The sequence below is a fragment of the Lampetra planeri genome, chromosome 11, assembly GCF_965212315.1.
Source record: "Lampetra planeri chromosome 11, kcLamPlan1.2.h2, whole genome shotgun sequence".
NCBI classification, from domain to species: domain Eukaryota; kingdom Metazoa; phylum Chordata; class Hyperoartia; order Petromyzontiformes; family Petromyzontidae; genus Lampetra; species Lampetra planeri.
The window spans coordinates 12877991-12900183 of NC_136117.1; the positions used below are offsets into that span (position 1 = coordinate 12877991).

Below are 22193 nucleotides of genomic sequence, written 5' to 3' on the forward strand. Positions count from 1 at the left end.
CCTCAGGTGAAGAATGAAACACCACCAAGCTTGGAGCGTATATTTAAGCTGGTGGTGTTTCATTCTTCATTCTTCACCTGAGGATGACTGCTTGCGTTGCCGAAACGTCGTGAGAATTATTTTATTATGTTGTAGTTTTATTGTTTTATTACTTCCCTTCTACGTGACTTTACCGAAAGAACCAAGAAGATGAATCCCTGCTGTCACGAAAGCTTTAAATCGGAACAAAACGACGATGTTGAGTGGAGACTGCTGAGGTGGACTTTGGACATAATCCCAGCAAAGGCCTTCATCCAGTCAAAGGCTGTGGAATGTACGATTGATACGATGTATGATTTATTGTCTCTGTGTGTCTTTGTGTGCCGTGCCGGCCTTCAGAGGTGATCGCTAGCAGCACTTGCCCCCGAAAGTCTGTTAAGGCTAATACGGGTATCTTTTTATTGTGTGTGTGTATGTGGGGAGCAGGGATGTAACGATTAGCGTGCTGCGTTACGAATCCGCCTACGCGAATTCCTGCTCACGAAAAAACACCAGTGACAATAATCGAAATTGGTCCTGGGCCTCCACTAGGTCGACTCAGCCTCAACTCAATACTTGGTGCAGTATGTAAACATCATCACTAGGGGCTTGGCGTGGTGCTTGGCCACCCATCCCCTCATGTGCCGTACCAGCATCCATAGGTGCTCGTTGATAGCACTCGCCTCAAAAAGTCTGCTGAGGCTAAATGGGGTATCTTTGTCTTTGTGCGTATGTGGAGGATTGGGAGCGGTGGCACGGTGGTTAGCGCGCCGCGCTGCGAACCCGGCGAGCCAAGTTTGATTCGCGATCGCAACTGACATGGGCGGTGTGTGATATCTGGCCTGGTCCCTGTGCTTCCACTAGGTCGACTCAGCCTCAAAATTAATGGTCTAAGCCTTAAGTGCTTTGGGAGACAAAGGCGGCGCTGGCGTGGTGCTGGCAACACCGTCTGCCTTGTGTGTTGTGCCGACCTTTATAGGCGCTCATTAACAGCGCTTGTCATTACATTCTGTGAATGTTTGGGGGGGGGGGGAGGGGGGGGCGTATATCGGATGCGTGTGTGTCAACGTCAGCACCGGGAGACAAAGAGAAATGACCACACGTACTGGCCTGGCCTAATAGGTGCTCGCTAACAGCACACACTCCGGTCTGCGAGGCTCGACAGGACAAGGGTATTACAGGGAATGTTTGGGTACGTGTGGGCAACGGAGACGAACGGGTTAAACGGCTGCGGCTTGGTAATGGTTTGTGCCTGTTTTTGTTGGCATTTCCATGGATAATTAGGCCCCCGGCTCTTTGGGGCACAATTATGGGTACGGGCATAAATTACATATAAGAGAGTCAGCATGTTTTTTTTTTCGCGCGCGTTTCCGTTACATTTATCCATCTGGGCAATGCAATTTAAAGTAAAACTACCAAAGTAGGGTTTAACACACAGAGGCGCAATCCAAGCCCAGTGGCTTCCACATTTAGCAAGTCATCCTCACCATCATCGCCATCCGCCACAATCAATCCCCTGCTGGATGAGGGCCTTCCCCAGTTCACGGTTTTGCGATGCAACAGACTGCATAGCCACCTGGCCCACGAGCTGGTTTCTTAGTTCCATCTGGCCCGGCGGACGTCAACTTGGATGCATTTCATTCATTGGCAGCCACTCCATCACTGTTCTTGAAAATTGGCCACCATCACAGTATTCCCCCATTGGTGGTAGTACATGACACAGCGTCTCGCCCCGAGCTTTAAGTGCTCTGATACGTGCATTGTCTTTGTACTGTTTGCCTTTTGGCGCTGTCCTCTGGTCTGACATTGCTGAGATGGGGCTATAAAGAAGGCTGTCTCTGGTGTAGGCCAATCAGTTTCAAAGACAATGCTTATATATTATCAGAGCATGTTTGTTTGCATGTTCACCACAAGAACGTGTGGTTATTGCAGACTTGATAACTTGTAAAAGGTATCTGTTGGGTGTTTGAACATCTTAACACCTATCGTATTGCCAGAAAAGATAAAGCCTCTTCTTATTTTTCATAGTACATGCCCGTTATTACGCATTTTAAGTAAAACATAAAAAGAGTACAGTTGGTGTGTGCATGTCGAATTTAATTCACGCAATACTTTTATTTGCCTAGAATGACAAATGGTTCAGATTTTATCTGGGAGGATCGACAATATTGGGGTCTCATCTCGAAGTTGGGCTGTGGAGGTGCCAGCGACTCTGGGTCAATTCACGCCCTCGCGACTTGATGGACTGTCACGTATTAGGGTCGCGATTCAATTAAATAATTGCTTTTTTTGGTTAAGCATTGTGGTGAAATTAGTGGCCCGCGAGTAGCTGCCGCGGCCACGTGATCACATGACACACACACATATCGTACGTGAGTCGGAAACACCACGACATTCTTACGCATGTGATCCTAATTAACTTTTGTTCGGAGCACCTGTTCAAGCTCTGTGAGAGCCTCCAAATTATCGCAGTTGGCTACGTACGGTGCGAAAGAAGTTCAGCATACACACATGACAATCCTTGACATCTTATCAAGATTTTTCATAGCGCCTTTCTTCAAGGCGCTTTAGAGCAATTATGAAATTGCACATAGGATGATAACGATTTGAAATGAAGGAGTGGGTTATTGTGAGCGATGGTGAAGTTTTAACGACGGTAGAAACGAGGAGGGATTGATCAGGGGAGAGGTTGGGTTAGGCCTGGTCGTAGCTGGGCGGCGGCTGAAAAGTAATGAGGCATTATTGCATTGGGAAGACAAAGGCGGTCGGCGAGGGGCAGGAGCCGGGAGGGGAAGGAGGGGGGAACCGCGAGTGAGTCCACCTCATCGCAGTCAAATTGCATTGGGAGCCAACGGAGAGAGTGGTATGGTGTCATATACGCACGTGGGTGACAAATCTGGCAGTGGCATTCTGGGCCATCTGGAGTCTGTCCGCTGTTGAAGTGATTTGGCGGCGAGACCGTGGGGAAGGAAGTTGCAGCAATCGAGTTGAGATGCAACGGACGCGTGGGTGAGTGTTTGAGAGGATTCCCCCACACCCTCTGCACCCCCTCCCCTCTGCCTTCCCCTCTCCCTCACTGCCAACCGATAACCCCGATTTAATTTGAGTCTCTTGCGCTATGTTTTGAAAGTTCCCCGATCTGTTGAGCCGTTGACCCTGTGTGTATGTACCGCACGTTGAATTTCTTTCGCCACCGTACGTGGCCAACCGCGCCAATCGGAGATGCGGGGGAAGGACAACAAACAAAAGACAAAAATCAGTTCTAAAGAAAGAAATGAGCTTGTGCATACATGATGGGTTTACGTATGTGTAGTGAGTCACGTCGGAGACACTAATAGTAGGAGGCACATACGTTTATTCGACACTTAAACACTTCTGTTCACACACGCGATAACTACAGACAGGTCAGGACAGCCGGCACGCTGCCTGACCCACAACGCCGAGGAGACGAAGACGAAGATGTAGCACGACGGGTTCCATTCCAAACGACAGCCCCGATCCAGTCTCGGGACATCCCTTTTATTCCCTCCAGCGTGGCCTGCCTCCACCCTCGGCCACGCCCCCTTCTTGAACCTACCAGAAGGTTCTGAGCTATACCCCACGTGTCCCCTCTGTTAAATTAGCCCTACATCCCTTACCCCGGCCTATCACGTGCCCTGTTGGCCGACCAGGCTTCTACGTCCTCAGATGCCCTCTGTCTGCCAGCAACCAGCGCTACGCACCCGAGTGACCCATTCCATGGCACTGCATGCTCTTCTGGCAGATCGGCTGCTCCACCCACAATTCCCCTCTCTGTCAGTAAACAGCGCTGCGCGCCGTAGTGACCCATTCTATGTCACCACATATGTATGATGAGTTTATGTATGTATGACATGTAGAGCCATTCCCTTCCTCTTCACAGCAGCACACGTTCCTCGTCACGTGGGCACGACGAGACGAGCAATGCTTAGTATCGCTCGGGGGGCTTCTAAAGAGCTCCATTAAGCTTTGGGTGTGGCTTTTACAAACCCTCGTGGTCACAGAGGAAGGCAGTGGTCAGCACGCGCTAGCCAACGATTTATGGAAGCACACCGGCAAAGATTCAGCGGCTATTTTTAAAACTCGTCATCATCGGCCATGGTCAGTCCACCACCGGACGAAGGCCTCCCCACGCCACTCCTGCGATCTATCGATGTAACGATCCAGCTGGCGCGAGTCAACTTCAGTTGCTCCGCCTGCGTGTTGAACGTCCTCTCTGGCGTGTCCTCGTTTAGCTTCAACCGCCAGCGATTATCCCTTCTAGCAACGTGGGCTGCCCAAAGCCCAATTACAGTTTTGTTTTCCTATAATGCTGCGTTTTTCGAGTGAACGGAACTACGTCGCAGTGCGAGTAGGAATAAACAGTCGTATGGCCGCCTCGGCATAGCATCATCACACAGAGTGGGATGCTGCTGGATGCTCTAGATGCAACCCACGCGCATCGGTCTTTGTTCAGCCTGCGTAAGCATCTCACGTGTTATCGCGGACCGTGCTTTACCCTACATTACATATCATTTATCATCACGCGATTTTTCCATAACGCGGTGTTCGACAGCAACGCAGGAGAACAGACTTCAATTCTCTTTATGATCTATATAACATCACTAACTCGCCGCGTTGTATGCTCTCGAATCCATGTGTTCAGCTTGCTGTCTCTCAGTGTTCATTACAAGCGTGCACCTCTCCACACTTCTTCGGGCACTTTCCAGCCTTTCCATATTTCTCCGTCACTGTTCGCGACTCCGATCCACATTCAGCGATGGGTTAAGTGACATTCCAATATAATGTCTGTATTTTCAGAAGTTTGGACAGTTCTGCGATAATGCTCCTCCGATTAGCACGGTTTGCTACGTACGATGCGAAGGGAGTTGAACACACGTAGCGGATTTTTTTTTTTATCACAAGAACAATGTAGGCATTTTGGACACGGCGATGCAATGGGCCCTGCAATGTATCGTAACGTAAACATCTTTAGAAGCTCTGAACGCCCATATAATGCTTGTGTCCAATTTTATGATCGTCAGGTTCAGTCCAACGGTTGTAATTCCACGACCGTGGAATTGACCGTATACAGATATTCCATCTTTTTTGTCATTTATGTGTTTTCTTTTATACCTAATGAGGTTTTATACCAGATATTAAATAATAAAAAAGTAACGATTTTATCTTGCCTGAATCTCCAGCTACTTGTGGCTGTATTATTTGGCAGACTGACACCAGAACGCGATCCCCATTGTGTGTTCTGCTGTGTAAATTGCACATCAATCAGTTGAATTCATCCACTGCCTTGTCACCTGCATAGCCGCCCACTTAAGCCTCGTCCACAAATTCCCATTGAGGAGCCCCTTGTGGCTTTATCCTTCACGTCTGTCGACGAGCGATGGCCTGGTTAGCACGAAGCCTCACGGGTCCGGTTCACGAACATTCGAGTGCAGAGGTCATATTTCCTGACCTTCTGTTCTCAGCCTTCCTTAGGCAGGCGTGACACTGCCTTGGTGAGGGTAAACGTGAGTAGAACTCCATTCTGTGTCTCCAAATGTGTCCTCGTGGCGTGCACTTGCCAATGACATCGAGTGATCCAGCCAGCTGTCGATTAGGAAGGCTGGCTCTGCGGACGAGACCCAACTTGTAATGAGGCGCCGCACGCAACTCGCTCGCTCTCGAAGGGAGAGCGAGAGAGAATGGCTCGAATGTGCGAATGTACTGTGTGTATGTTGGACTTCTTTCGCACCGTACGTAGCCAACTAAATAGAGATGCGGGGGAAGTACAACAGACTGAAGACAAAAAGCAGTTCTAAACAAATGAGTTTTCAATCCATAATTAAAAGTGCACTGCTCCAGTGGCTTCCTAACGGCCGCAGAAGCGCATCTGAAAGCGCGCGATTCGGTGACCGTCTTTGGTAGATGGCCAACCAAAGCCGCTGCCGCTGCTGCGAGGTTGACCGGAGTTCACGCGATGATGGTTTATGTTCCTTGACGAGATCAGCAAGAAGGTGTTGTGGTTCATTTTCGGCAAGATGAACAGGAAAGGCAGCAGCAGCAGCACCCAGGCCATGAGCTGGCGCCGAATTTCCCCCCAAGCTGTGCAAGCCGAAGACGATCGAAACTCGTCCAGAGCTGTCTTGCTGCTTGATGCTCTTGGTCTGGAAAGACAATATTCTGGGACGATGCAGGATGCAGAGGATCCGTTTCAATCAATCACTTGAGAGGATCTCAGAGGTAACCGCGATACGCTCCCTCGCGGGCTGTTCTAAAACACAATGGGTTGGCGCTGCTCTGAGATTTCCAAACAGATTGTTCATCTCGCCAGACATGCTGCCGATAGCACAATTGGTATGAAATTGGGTAAAAAGGGCACAAAAAAATGGATAGCAATCAGATTGAATAGCTCTATTCTGATTTTGTTGTATTCTGTCTTGATATTTGCTTAGTTGTAGTGGTCGCATATTATCGTCAGACTCTGCGTGCTTTGTAGCCCTCACGTTGTACAGAGATTGCGATGATTAAGATAATACTTTTTGACAGAACTTGTTCATCACTGCCTTACACTGCCCAGCCACTAGGCTTAAGCCATGCACCGCCAGATTAGTGCATGAAGAAATATAAGTCTTGCTGTCTGTGGTGACACTCCGCTCCAGCCTTTAATTTCAAGCAACGTGGAACACAATGTTAACAATTGACCAATCACAGCACCTTCGTAAATCCACTGCTCGATGAACGCCTTTCCATGCCACGTCGGCGAGCAGGGTTGTGTGACCTTACTTTAACGGTGTGTTCAGCGTGAGCTGAAGGGGCGACTCAGGACCTGTTCAGATATCACTTCCCACTGATGTTAGCCATGGCTGGAATATAAACTCAGCATGCTGGGTTCAACATGGAATGCAGGAGTGCAATATATGGGCTCAACTACATTTCTGTGAGCTGCAGTGCGCTACATTCCCTGCCATTCAATTTGTATGTGATTCACTTGGAGGGCGCGACCAGCGGTGAAATCGTTCAGATCATACTGAATATCTCCCTCTCCGAGTACGATCAGCGGGTGGGGTTCAGTTGTGGCGTGGGGTTGAGTGTCACCTCCGCCGTACGGGGAGGGCGATGATGAAGCCACTTGTCAACATCGTGAGCGAAAGACGTCGCCCATGAGCACGCTGCCGCCACTATTCTGCTCTCCGATAGAGTCACACGCTGCTATGCAGCAGCGTCCGTCGTCGGGATGGGGCCCTGAAATTTGTGGGGGGGGGGGGGGGGGTTGCCTCGCCAATTACCTTCGTCTGCGCTCCTCCAGGAAGCGTGGTTGCCTCCGGTGCAGTTGCACTGCCTGTACACTCGATAGCTACGCCACTGGGTTCTATCTTACTCCAATGGTATTCTCGTAGACGATTCGTTCTGTGTTAGTCTTTGGACGTATACGAAAGTCTATGGGTTTGCGTTAGTCTGTGGGTCCTATGCCAGTCTATGGGTCTCTTATGCGAGTCGACAGGTCGCTATGTAAGTTTATGGATCTCAGTGGTGTAGCGTGGTTGGCATGGGCCCTGGTGCAAGGAATGAAAATAGGGCCCTCCCCTGTCCAATGTTCTCCCTCTCCCAATTGCAGCGCCTGCACACTCGATGGTTATGCCACTGCTGCCGTATCCGTCAGCCAGGTCCTGCCTTCAAATAAAAAAAAATGCTTATTTTGGGGGCGGGAGCACTGGACAGGGATAGTTGCACGCACGCCACATCGCCTCCGCCACGAGTGTTTTATCTGCTTAATTTCCCCGCACCGGATAGGCGAGAAATTTCTCCATTAAGGCAGCGCCTTTATTTATTTACGCATTCACTCCGCTCGCACGTTTATTTATCCATTTATTTACTGCCGACTCGGGCGGCTAATCTTAACGGTGCGCGTCTCCGCGACGCTGCCGAAACGACAGGCCGCTCTTTAGCGATCCTGCGGGGACTGCTCGATTCGTGAGAATTACGATCTCGTTTTTTCAGTCGCGCGAGGAGTTTCGTGGGGCGGGTTTCGGGGTGGGGGGAGTATAACGCGTCGCTCGGCTCGCACGTGGTGACGCGCCGCTGCCTTGCGCCGCTGTGAATTTTTAACGAGCCCTCATCATCTTCTTGGTTCTTTCGGTAACGTCATCCATTCTACGTGACTTTACCGAAAGAACCAAGAAGATGAATCCCTGCAGTCACGAAAGCTTTAAATCGAAATATGAGCCCTCATCATGCTCAGAGGGCAGGCGGGCGCAGAGGCTCTCGCCGAAGAGGGCGCGCGTAAAACTTTGCCTCCGCTTACGCAGTTCGCGTGTGCATTGGACGTACGTCGAACTTCTTTCGCACCGTACGTAGTCATCCGCGATAATCGGAGGCGCAGTTGGACGGACTACAACCTGAACACCAAAAAGTAGTTCGAAAGAAATGAGTTTTGAATCTGGATGATTTAAAAGTGCATAGCTCCCGGTGGCATCCCAATATCGGACGCAAGAGCGTTCCAGACGGCCGCAGAAGCGCATCTGAAAGCACGCGATGCAGTGACCGTCTTTATTCGATGGCTAGCCAAAGGCCGCTGCGAGGATGACCGGAGTTTTCGCGATGGTTTATGTTGCTTGACGAGATCGGCAAGGAATTGTGGTTCATTTGTCGCAAGCACTTTGTGTGTAATGAGTGTGACCTTATCATCTATTAGTTCGGCAACCGGAAGCCCATGCACGACACGTGCCAAAGCATTTTGTTTACACTGCAGCTTGGTAAAAAAAAATCCCAGACGTCCCGTAGAGTAGTGAGTTGCAATAATCGAGCCTTGTCATAACTATGCTACATGCCACCGCTGTGCTGTAGTAAGCCACTGTAAGTATGCGCGTCTTCGTCATTTCAAAAGAAAATTCATGCATGCATTGATGTTAATGGAAGTCAGTTTGAACATTTCTTAAAATAAAATAAATAATCCTATTTGATTTGTTAAAAGAAATATAAAAACCCGATGTGCCCTGACTTTTGGGCCACCCAGTATAATATATATTACATTTATATTATTGTGCTTTCATTTTGATTAACTTATTGATACGCAGTATTTGTTTCATGGGGTAGAGTGGTGGAAAACTCAGTGGTTCAAATCACCCACACGATCAACATGGTGTGAGGGAGACTTTCACCTAGCAACGGAGTGAGTGTGATTGTTCAGCGTCCAGAGGAGCTTGTAACTATTGTATCATTAACGGTTATGCTACAACAACATTAAACGGCGTTTTAATTCTTAAAAGCACAATAAAACTTGAACTCGCACTGGTTAGGTGGAAACATTCTCAGCACAAAGTCACCGACGGTTCGTCCAGGATAGAGAGTTGAGAAACATTGAAAATTCAGACGAGGCAAAAATCTACCCGATTACACGTTTGCACTCAACATAATTAATCATTTGTTAATACGTCTTTAATGGTCCCTTAACACTTAGCATGTTGTGCAGAATAATTTCAGGATTAGCATAAAGTGAGTAAAATTTGCTGCAGCCAATTCTGTTGATTCAGAGGTCGTGAGTGTAATTTCTTGAACATAAGCAATGTTTTTTTACATCCAAATAATATTATTTTAAATATATTTAACTGCGTGGTCTTCTCCCACAGTTTTATTCCAGTTGTGCTATCGATGGCATGCCGTTATGTGTCCATTCGTAAATCCTGCAGAGCTTTGCACCACCTCTACGAGTGAATGTCCCATGGAAGGAGATGTCACAGACCTAATTCGGAGATCCCGTAAACTGACCTCTTAGAGATATTAATTGCATGGAAATAAAAAAATTAGTTATATATATTACGTATTGAAAGAGAAAGTTTTGCAAAAATGCAAACCAAACTTAATTAATATGATGGCTTCTGTGCACTAATTGTTGACGAGGCTGTCCTCATCAGCTCACAACAGGGGTGGCTGAAACCCAGATTCAAACCCAGGCTCTCAGTCACGCTGGCACAGAACTCTGACCTCTGAGCCACCTGTCGACATCTGCAAAACAACACCAATTAAAATAAAAGTTAATGCCTGCACAATATGCTGCGTGTCAGCCTCACGTTAAGATCATTAACAGTGGCGGAGGAGACGTGAACACATACTGAGTTTCTCAGCGAGCCATGTGGTGTTACAACAAAACCCTTTACAAAGCTTTCCATACCTCCCACTCCAGAGGTCACACATCAAACATTCAATTAACACTTCCAATCTGCACAAAAGCATAATTAAAAAAAAAAATCTACCTTTGCTGCAGGCAATTAGACCGCGTTCTGGCCTTGACTGGAAACTACAATTTGTAAAAGGAGGACGAGGCTATCTGTGCTGAAACAGCCACGGCAGAGACAGAACGTCTGCCATGACCGTCGCTGGCTCATGCGCCGCTTGCTCCGCCGAGCGCCGTGCGCGCGAATGAAAACTCACACGCTTCGCAAGGCGTCGAGACGCTTCGTAGGGGGTCACTGCTCAGTCGTGTTCAGACGAGAAGAGGAGAGTCTTGCGTGTGAACTCGTGAAAGGGAAGTGTCTCAGCAGTGCAGACGGCGAGAGGAGAGAGACTGACTATGTAGAACTTGGAGAACTTCGTATGCACACGGTACGTAGCCATCCGCGCTAATCAGAGGTGCAAAAGGCCGGCACGGCACGTGAGCGGGTGGCTGGCCAACACCACGCCCGGCCACCTTTGTCCCCTCGTGGCGATGTTTACACGTCGCACGAGGTACGCGTTCGAGGCTGAGTCGACCTCGTTGAGGCCCAGGACGGGTTCAGATAGTCGTCCCCACCCACACCATCACCCACACCGACAGCCACTCGCATTCACCACCCACGCGTGATACTGAGCGAAGGTTGACGAGCTCTTTGGCAGAAGTGCGCGGTTGCCGGAGTGGAGAGCACGTATATGGGGCTAGAGTCAGATGAGGACTGGCAGGCGGGGACCCAGTTCAATGAATGATCTCAAAGACAGCGAGGACAATCTTCCGCGACTTGACGCCTCTGTACGAAGGAAACATGCCAACTGTTTTTGTACAGAGCCGCGAGATGCGGTCACATATAACTCCCCATTGCATCGCATTGCAATGCATACTCGCATAGAGCCGCAGACTCACATTGTGTAGAAGTGCAATAACAACAACCGCCGTTCACCACTAAGTGGCAGTGACCGTGACCACGGCGCCTGTGCCAGGCTCAGTGCACTTTGAGGCAACGTGAAGTGTCGAAGGCTCGCTGGCAGGAGATCACGGACAGAATCAGGTGCCCGTGGGTTGGCTGGCTGAGATGGCGGGCAGATGCACCAACTGTGCTCCCGACTGTGCCAACTCTCTGCGTTTTATCCGCCCAGCACTCTGCCCGTAGTTGTGAGCGTCGCTCCTCTGCCCTCAGGTGCTGCTGGAGGGCGATTTGTTTCCAACTCCCCAGTAGCGTCCTGCACGAACTTCTTCCACAGAGGCCGATAAGGACACCGCTGGTACCGGTCATTGTAAATTCCAATCAACCCCACATCTTACCGGCTACCACATCAGTCCATCTCTTCCCTAGCCCATGCAATAGAATCATCAGTGCAATGAACTCACATTGACACCCATAGATTCACATACTGACCTATGAACGTGTTAATACATCGTAAACCTGGCCACTGTTTCTCTACAACATCCTGTGATGTGGTCACATTTAGATGCCATGTATTGTCTTAACTAGACTTATATAGGGACCGAAAGACACACATAGAGACCCATAGGCTCACACAAACACCTGTGACTGCCTGTCTCTACAAAATACATTTATCAATGTGCTTCTCGACATCTTGGCATTAACGTTTACAGACTATACGAATCCAAGTTGTATTGTATCACTGTATATAGCTCAGTTGGCTACGTACGGTGGGAAGTTCAACATATATACGTACAGAAGTGCAGCCAACCGTGGGAGCGTTTGTGTTTGGATGCTGCTGCTGCTGCAGCTGCTGCGGTATAATGGTCAGCACTGCGCTGGACTTGCGCTGCAGAGGTCACCGGTTCGATTTGTTTTCCCGGCACAGCGGTGGAAACGAGGACGGTGCAAGTTGTTTTAACCCCCCCACCACCACCACCCCGATGTCTGTCCACCCAGCGGTAAAAGCAGGGACGCCGCATTACATCGGTAGGTCACGTGCGGTGAGCTGAAGTGTGGGTAACTCCCCACCTCTTCCAAGACATCTTGGCACACGTGGAAGATTAGGCCAAATGACTCCCAAATAGAGGGGGTTTACTCTCATGGAGGAGCCTTTCCACCGGCAGCGGCATGAGCCAGGAAATTGCAGGGCCGTGCCTTTACCTTTGTACACGTGTCTGTTTGTATGTACGTACGTTGAAATTATTTCGCAACCGCACGTAGCCAACCGTGCTGGCTGATTGAAGAGCCGACCGTGCTGGTGTTTTTTTTTGTTGCTGCAGGCCAGGAGCGGGTGGGACGGGACTCCCAGTACGAGCAGGAGGGCAAGGTGCAGTTCGTGATCGACGCGGTCTACGCCATGGCGCACGCGTTGCACAACCTCTACCAGAAGCGGTGCCCGCGCCTCTCGGGTCTCTGCGTCGACATGGAACCCGTGCCCACCAAGGACCTGCTGGAGGAGATCCGCAGCGTCAGCTTCAACGGTCAGAGCCCTGCTCGCGTGCCGTGAGCCGTGCTGGAGCTCGCCTCTCGTAATGACAGTAATCGCGGCTATTTGCCCATAAAAGCCTCTCGCGAGTGCCGCAGTTGTTTCCTTTAATGGTCTTGCATTACGGTGTTTTGGGCCAGTTCCTCGAAAGGTGTGTTGAGTTAACTGGGGTGAACGGTAGAGGGGCAGCCCTGTTTAACGCGTAGGCTTTCGCGACCAAAAGTATTCATAATAAAGGTTTAGATCGTGGAACTCTAAATGTGCCGTAACCCTCCACCACGCGACACAGCCCTGCAATCACTTGTCCAAGCGACTGGTGGCAGAAGGATCTTCCCCATTACAGGGGGCTCTAGGGAGCACCTCTATGGAGTATCGTTGGTCAACTCTTCCACGCCGGTATGATGTATTGTAAGAGGTGGGAGAACCCACACTTTAATCCGCCGAACACGACCTGCGTGGCCTGTGTGTTTAATATCCGGCTGCGGGATGAGCTGTGACAGCGCAGTGGGTGCGCAATTGAAAGGTCGCAAGTTCAAATGTCAGTCGAGGGTGAACGTAACCTATCGTCACCATCGCCATCATCATCCCTTTGGGGGCCGATAAAATAAGTACCACTGTGTGAGGAGTCCCCATGGGTGGTCCTATGGAGAGACTGGCTGGGAATGTGGAATTTCCACCAAATGACTTAGGGCCACCAAATTGAGTTAAGTCCTTGCCCATTGCTTATTTCAGTAAGCGACACACTTTTACTTTGAATTGAATGTTTTTTTACAAATGTTATTTTATGCAATTTGCAATCTTGTGATGGATTACTTGGAATTTTTTGTTTGTATTGGTTGCTGCCTATGCATACACACACACACACATCGATGTTATTCCTATGACATGACAACTGTGATTAACCTTATTCTCAGGTTTTTTCGGTAAAGTCACGTAGGTAAAAACATTAAAATTAATGAAAGTAAAATAAAACAAAACAAAAATAAAATTCACGACGTTTCGGAGGCAACACAAGTCTCCGTCATCAGGCGTGAATTTTATTTTTGTTTTGTTTTATTTTACTTTCATTAATTTTAATGTTTTTACCTACGTGACTTTACCGAAAAAACCTGAGAATATGAATCATTGCAGTCACGAAAGCTTCAAATCTAGAGTGATTAACCTTGTTTATCCCCATGTCCCACTTTGTGAGTGAGAGAGAGAGAGAGAGGTGCAATATCTCAATAAGTACCACTTTGGTCGAAACAGAGGATAATAAGAAAGAGCTGACGAAAATGACACCCTGCCCAATTTCCATTGGCAAATTGCAGCCGAACTCTTAGCAAATGCAGCGAGACCGCCACACGCTTGGGCAGTTCCAAAATAAACAAAGACGAACGAACAAAAAAAAATCACAACTCATGTTTTATTAAACGAGCAACTGCTGCCGTGAAGTTTTATCGTCGCTCCGCTACGAGGCTGCTTGGCTCCGCCACTTGTACACATCTCACGCCTCGGCGTTGCTTATTTACGCCCCAATTTAAAACCGTCCCCTAAATAATATCTCAAATGCCTCCCGGGGACGAATTATTATTTTCTTTCAAATGTGTTTTTGTTTGTGAGTGGTTTTTGTTTTGTTTTGCTTGAACGATGTCAAATAAAATAAAGAAAAATTCCCGGCGCGGTCCGTCACCGCGGTTCGCAATCCTCGTCACTCAACCGACGGGGGGGTGAATCGTCGACGCTCGAGCAATCTCCCTCTCGCCCCCCACCCCCACCCCCACCCACCGCAGGCAGCGCAGGGACCCCCGTGATGTTCAATAAGGACGGCGATGCACCAGGACGCTATGACATTTTCCAATATCACTTGCACAACACAAGCACGCCGGGCTACAACGTGATCGGAGAGTGGGTCAACCACCTGCAGCTAAATGTGAGGCTTTGGCAAAATTCAGAAAGGCTCCCGCTTCCCCGTGTTGATGTTGTTGTTGTTTGCCTTTGCCATTTGGTTCACCTTTAAATATATCTATGAGAAATGTTACGGATAAGAAATGTGATTTCACTCCCCCTCCTCCTCCTGCTCCCACCACCACCCCCTCCTGCTTTCAGTAATTGTGTATTGGTTAAATTAAAAGGCGATGTTTATTTTTTCATGAACAAGAGAGAGAGAGAGAAAGAAATGTCAATGTCAGACCTCTGCAGTTCTTTTAACATCTTGCTCCTCGAAAGTGCAACCGTTCATTTGTGTAAACATTTGCAAACACAAGTAAATACCCTGCAGGGAATAGCAAGATGATATTTTGATGGAATGAGATTTAACTGAATTTGTTCACACTCTTGGGTCTTTCTATCAAGTCACGTAAATAAAAAAAAAATAGATCACGACGTTTTGATCACAACACAAGCAATCGCCTTCAGGTGAGAGAGAGAGAGTTGCTGAGATGTTTCCATCCTTTCTACCGATGTTAACTGACTCTCTGAGTTGCATTACTAGGTTGGATGTCTTAGTATTGACAGGCTGGGTGTCCACTGCCCCAGCCTCTGGTTGGACCATCTCTAGTTCGACCCACCTACCCTGATGCGCCCTTCTCAGGCCTATATAGCAGCTTTCTCGCTCTCTCTCTCTCACCTGAAGACGATTGCTTGTGTTGCGATCGAAACGTCGTGATCTATTGTATTTTATTTACGTGACTTGATGGAAATAATTCATTACTGCAGTCACGGAAGCTTTAACTCAAGACTGAATTTGTTCAGACGTGCACGGATGAATGGAAGAAAGACAGTGATTGATGGGTTTTGCAGAATGTGGGGAATTGTTTCTTCCTATTAATTCGGCACGTGGTGAGTTTGCCAAACAACAGGAGCCCAGTGCTGCGTGTCATTAGACGAGCATTCGCATGCGGTGTAAATGCGGGCATTAAAGCCTCGCCCTAATTCCATTGATTGACTCTATTTTAAGTCATGATTCAATTGAGGAATATGTTCTGCTTTATCTGCTTTTCACTCATCACATTTTTCTGATTTCTAATGTTGTTTTCTGCTTCGTTTTGCCCAGTTTTTTTTCACTTCATTAGCCTAACCGTAACCTTACCATACAGCGATCGTCACATTAATTGACCTCCGATTTAAAGATTTCGTGACTGCAGGGATTCATCTTCTTGGTTCTTTTGGTAAAGTCACGTAGAAGGGAAATAATAAAATAATTAAAAGAAAACATAATAAAATACAATTCTCACGACGTTTCGGCCACAACGCAAGCAGAGTTGTGGCCGAAACGTCGTGAGAATGTTATTTTATTATGTTTTTATTATTATTTAATTATTTTCCTTCTACGTGACTTTACCGAAAGAACCAAGAAGATGAATTGACTTGTTTTTAACGCGCGGCGCTTACGTAGCCTCACGAACCATCGCGAGCTCATTTTCATCGCTCCATCTCCGCGGCGGCCGCAGTCACGTTGCTCGTCCCGGCGTGGACGTGCGGAACCTCACAGGCCCATGCCCGCGGCCGCTGCCCCTCCCGTGCTTTTAGATCAGCGCGCTGCAGTGGGCCGCCGGGAAGCGGGAGCTGCCTTACTCTATCTGCAGCATGCCGTGCGCGTCCGGCGAGCGCAAGAAGAAGGTGAAGGGCGTGCCGTGCTGCTGGAACTGCGAGCGCTGCGAGGGCTACTACTTCCAGCTCGACGAGTTCAACTGCCACCTGTGCCCCTACAACATGCGCCCCAACGTCAACCGCACGGGCTGCGACGCCATCCCCATCGTCAAGCTCGAGTGGCACTCGCCCTTCGCCGTCGTGCCGGTCTTCCTCGCCATCCTGGGCCTCCTCACCACGGCGTTCGTGATCGTCACCTTCGTGCGCTACAACGACACGCCCATTGTGCGCGCGTCGGGCCGTGAGCTCAGCTACGTGCTGCTCACGGGGATCTTCCTGTGCTACGCCACCACCTTCCTCATGATCGCCGAGCCCAGCCTCGCCGTCTGCTCCTTCCGCCGCATCTTCCTCGGGCTGGGCATGTGCGTCAGCTACGCGGCGCTGCTCACCAAGACCAACCGCATCTACCGCATCTTCGAGCAGGGCAAGCGGTCGGTGACGGCGCCGCGCCTCATCAGCCCCGCGTCGCAGCTCGTCATCACCTTTTCGCTCATCGCCATGCAGGTGCGATTGCGTTGAAAGCGTGCGTTGCCCGTGCGTTGCACGCGATGCGCGGCGTGCTCACTTCTGCTGGCGCAAAAAAAAACGTTTTTGATCGTAAAGAGCCACTTCGTAAAACTGGTCAGGTTGTTCAAGGGACGGCACATTAATGTGACATTGCTGAGATCCTGAGCTGAAATCTGGGTTTCAGCCACCGGTGATTGAACCGTTTTCTCAAACGTATAACGAGGTTTTAGCCGAGTCAATGATGATTGCAAAAACAATTTAGCCATTGCGTGAAATGTTTTTTTTTCACACTTGATTTGCCTAAATGCCAGCTCTGGGTATTAACAATTTTTATTTGATTGCCATGCAATGAACATTTCTGTATGTAGCAGGGCATGTGGTCATGCGTGCTCTCCAGTATAAGGATGTGTAGAGCCGTTTTGTCAACCCACCACTGGATGATGGGCATCCCACGCTATAACCCCATGGGGGTTATTTGATTACACTTCACCACATAGAGCGTTGAACATGAGAGCATAGAAGTACATCGGAACAATGGATGTTTATTCCACTGCTCCATGCTGCCCGCAACATATCTCCAAAGCCCTACAACAACCTGTTGGTCACTCATCCAAGCTCAATCAATGGTCAACCCAGCCTCTGAAAACTGGGATCCACCTTTGATAAGTTCCGTCGGATAAAAACTGTATATGTGTGTAGAATAAGATTTGCCACGTGGGTCAGCGGTAGAGCGAGCGGCTTGCAATCGGAAGGTTGCGAGTTCAAATCCTGGTAGGGGTATGAATGACTCATCCCATCATCCCTTCTTTCCGGGGGTCGATAAAACTAGCCCCAGCCTGTGCTGAAGTCAACATTGGTTGTCCAATGGAGCAGCTCACACCCACCCATAGGAATGTGGAATTACCACCACTGGCTCCGCAGGGCTGTTATACACAGGAGATGGGCGCCAATCCCTCCTCAATGCTCAACTGAACAGGAAATCACTTTGACTTGTTGAGCACAAAACAAGTGATAAATCACAATCGCCACGCTCGTCAAACTGCAGATTTCTAAATTTATTAAATTCAACTATTTTTTTCTTTACAAGATAAGGCCCACTGAGCTATATGGCTCGTTTTCAGCAATGACCTGGCCACAAATCACAGCCCAGCGATGTGGCTCATCGCGTGAAAATTTAAAGCAGCCAAATGCTCTGACCGCGTGACGTTGATTCTAGATGTGGAGGGAAAAACCGGAGGACCCGTAGAAAAATCCACACGACCACGGGGGAGAGAGACAAGCAAGCTCCAAATAAACAGCAGGCGTCACAGGGTTGAACCCACGACCTCCTGTATACCAGGCGAGACAGTTAACATCTCGCCACCACCTGCCCGTCCACCCCGCGATTTTGTCCCCAGCTCCTGGGAGTGTGCATCTGGTTCGGGCTCACGCCGCCACACACGGTCATCGACTACGAGGAGCAGCGCTCGCAGGAGGCCGAGTTGGCCCGCGGCATGCTCAAGTGCGACATCTCTGACCTGGCGCTCATCTGCTCGCTGGGCTACAGCATCCTGCTCATGGTGACCTGCACCGTGTACGCCATCAAGACGCGCGGCGTGCCGGAGAACTTCAACGAGGCCAAGCCCATCGGCTTCACCATGTACACCACCTGCATCGTGTGGCTCGCCTTCATCCCCATCTTCTTCGGCACCGCGCAGTCCGCCGAGAAGGTACGCGAGTGTGTTTGTGGAGCGGCGGCGGTGGAAAGGGGGTGGGGCGGTGGGAGGAGTTCGGTGGGGGCGGTTGGGGTGGGGGCTGTTGGGAGTGAGTGGTGGGGGGGGGAGGTGGAAGGGGGCCGTGGGGGGAGGGCGATGGAGGCGGTGGGGGGGCTGTGGGGGGGGGCAGTGGTGGGGGCTGTTGGGGGTGGGTGGTGGGGTTGGAAGGTGGTGCTGGTTTTACTCAAGCGGTGTAGTGGAGCGACTGAAGGCGGTGTTGTTGATTTAGTCAGCAATTCTATTGGCTTTAGTATCGTTGGTAAAACATAAAAACCTGTGGATTTTTTTGTCAAACGTTATTGTGCAAATTTCGCTTGGTCATTAAAATAGAAAATGCTGACTAAATTAGCACTGCATTTAAGAGATAAGACGAGGCTTAAAATGCTCACCGAATTAACACTGTGTCCAATGTTAATTAACACTGTTATGCGGTGTTAATTTAAGTGCCCGGCAACGGTCTATTTGACAAAATCCCGCGCAGTCTTAATCATGTTGACTTTAACGACTGAAGGAAATCCACAGACCAAGACTTTTACCAAAATTCCACGCGTGGTCGCCGACCAGACCAGAGACGAACAAGACCAACATGCTGACTCGGTGAACACTCGGCGCAGGGCGCAGGGGAGGGGGGGCAGGGGAGGGGGGGCAGGGGAGGGGGGGCAGGGGAGGGGGGGCAGGGGAGGGGGGGCAGCCAACTGCCTTTGCGATGGCTTCGGATGGCGCCAGGGATTCCGGAGAAGGATTTGCACTAACAGGGCACTCGCCTAACTACGTACGCAACTCTATAAGCGTCTTACAGCGACATCTCATCACAACATGGGGGGGGGGGGGGCTTTCCCCCAACATGCTTCCCTGGACAGATGTGGACACTTCTGCTGTCCGGATATGGCACTGCCTCCCTGGACACATTGTCGGCGAAATCACCGAGTCTGGTTTTTCAGGCCTTCAAATGCCGAGCACACGCACACACGGGACATCTCCTGTCTTCACCGCATGCCTTGAAGGGACTGAGTTTTTGAGCTGCTGTGAAGCAATGATCATGCCGATTCGATGTACTCGTGTCTGATATGGCTCGTTCACAATTGCACCCAGTGACAAAAAAAAACATCCAATGCCCTGTCGCGGTTTTAGCCAAGGGGACCCCCCAGTGGCAGCTGTCTCCTGTGCGGCACTGGTCTCCAAATGGGCATTGTCTCTGTCGGTGTGGGCCGAAGGGTGCAGAGAGGTTGGGGCTGATGGGGGCGGGGCGGAGAAGGCGCCGAGGTGATATCACTGCTGCTAAGTAGGGAGCAACACTCAGTGGCGTCTGTGTGGAGGACGAGTTGACAACTGACTTGGACACGTGAACAATACGGGTTCGACTCCCTCCCTGGCTCAGGTTAATATTTATCTGTTTTATGAACCTCCTCAGCTGCAGTGTTATTCGACTACGTTGACGATTATCCCCTCGTACGTGTAAACAAAAAATACTCATCATGTGTGCTATGAAGAAGGACCATTGCCCGAAACGTTGTCTATTTTATATTTTTCCTTTTAAGCACCACAAATTTAAATACATTGTGTGTATTCGCTCTACGTACTCTGCTTTCCTCCCACAGAAGAAGAAAAAAAAACGCTCCTTAAAAAAATAATCGCTTTAACGCTCCAGCGCAGGACGCACCTGGAGTAGAATCCTGAGGCTCGGCATTGCCCTCCTGGATAAACAATCTTGGTGTGCATTACCCCGTGACGCGTGCGTGGTCGTTGTCAAGTGACAACGCCCGCACGACCAAGACGTGTGTACGTCCTGGGATTCTCGCCTTGAGGAGCTGCTCCAGTTTATCCCGGAAAAATTTTACTTCGTGAAAGGGCTGTGCAAAGCCAAGTCTGATTGCAGTGAACTTAACAGCAACAACAAAACCCACGAAAATTAATTGTCACCTTTCATCGCGTGATGTTTGTGTGTCAATGCGTTCGCTTCTCGAGCTTGAACAAAGGACTTGGCTGATTGATTGAGGATAATCAGTGGCATATGTAATCAAGGGTTTAAGGCCTATCCAGGCTAATTACTGTTTTATGAAGTGATGGGAGCTGGGGGTTGCTGCGACGCACTCGGCTCTGTTTTGAGGACAAATCTGTTCCTGGCAGGGTAGCTAATTAGCTAATTGTTATTCGGCACGATAAACAGAGAGACACAGAAGCCAGAGTACTGATTTTGAAATTCAGAATCGGTTCAGAATTGTTTTTTTTTGTTCTTCTGGAAAAATCCGATTTTCTATGAAGCTCTTTATTTTCCCAGACGACCATTTCGCTCACTTCCCCATCGCCATTCTCATCACCATCAGCCATGGACAATCCGCTGCTGGAAGCAGGCCACGCCAAGGTGCCCTCCACCTCTCTAGACCCTGCCATCTAACGATCCACCCCGGCGACTGCACGCCACGAGATGATTTCATCGCTCCATCTCCTTGGTGGATGCCCTCTCAGGCGCTTTTCGTTCATTTTCCTCGACGCCCCAATATAATCGGTTTAAAAAACAAAAGAGAGAGACGGATGACAAAAAAAATCCACTGCAACTCACCGGCGTGGTTGTGACCGTCGCTACTGCAGGAGTAGCCTTAAGCAATTATCGACATTATAATTGGTGTAAAAACTGCGTGTTAACCAGAACCACCCACCCCCTCCTCCCGCCAACGGCTGTGACATGCAGTGAACTTTCCAGGTTCGGGATCACGATCCAATTCAAGGATAGATTCTTTTGGTTCCTTCCTATTACTGCCTCATTGTGCCTTGATCGTTCTTGGTTGCGCAATCTCCTTTGCTCCACGAGCTGAAATGTTTCGTCTGCTTCTACTTTGTTACATGTTCAGTAATGGCCCAATGGACTTGCAATATAGTGGCTGTCGGTTCATTACGCCAGTGCAGCAGTTAAAACAATGGTGCAACTTTCTTTTCACTAAAACAGTACTTTTTATTTTACCAGGTAAGGCTCACTGAGCTATTATAGCTCTCTTTCCAAAGCGACCTGGTCACAAATGATAGCTTAACGAAGTGGCTTATCAGGTATAGATTTATCGCAGCCTAAATACAATAAACACATGTTTATAAATGCGGAGGGAAAAACTGGAGAACCCGGAGAAAAAACTCCTGGCCAACCCCTGACCACAGGGAGAACATGCAAACTCCAAATGTGCAACAGGCATCAGGGTCGAGATCGAACCCACGACTTCCTGCACACCAGGTGAGGGAGTTAACATCTCGCCACCGCAGCGCCCCATTCGCCACCTTCCCCCCGCCTCTCTCCATTCAAAGCTATAGCGAGGTAAACCAATCGGCAGGTCGCATTCGGTGGGGTAAAGTGTGAGTTCTGCCAACCTCTTCCAAGACATCTGACGAGCTGTGGAGGCGTAAGCCAAACGCCCTCTGGAGAGGAGTCCTCTAGAGCTCCCTATAGGGGAGGCCCTCCCACCAGCAGTGCAGTGAGCGAGAGGTTGCAGGGCTGCACCTTTACCGTTTACCTTTACCATCAACGCTTGAACTGCGCGATTTGGACGTATGTGTGTACGTTGAACTTCTTTCGCACCGTACGCGCTAATCGGAGGTGCCGGGGGGAAGGACAACAAACTAAACACAAAAAAGGCAGCTCTAAGCAAATGAGTTTTCAATCTC

General features: G+C 49.4%; 1 protein-coding gene across 2 annotated transcripts in view; it reads left to right on the forward strand.

Annotated features, from left to right (window-relative positions):
• Positions 1-22193, forward strand: part of LOC144721332 (metabotropic glutamate receptor 8-like) — a 118243-nt gene that overhangs the window by 54348 nt on the left and 41702 nt on the right. For both annotated transcript variants that reach the window (XM_078598873.1, XM_078598874.1), the window contains exons 7-10: positions 12449-12649; positions 14427-14566; positions 16165-16788; positions 18189-18500. In XM_078598873.1, the coding sequence (XP_078454999.1) occupies positions 12449-12649; positions 14427-14566; positions 16165-16788; positions 18189-18500 (1277 nt within the window). The remainder of the gene's footprint in view (positions 1-12448; positions 12650-14426; positions 14567-16164; positions 16789-18188; positions 18501-22193) is intronic.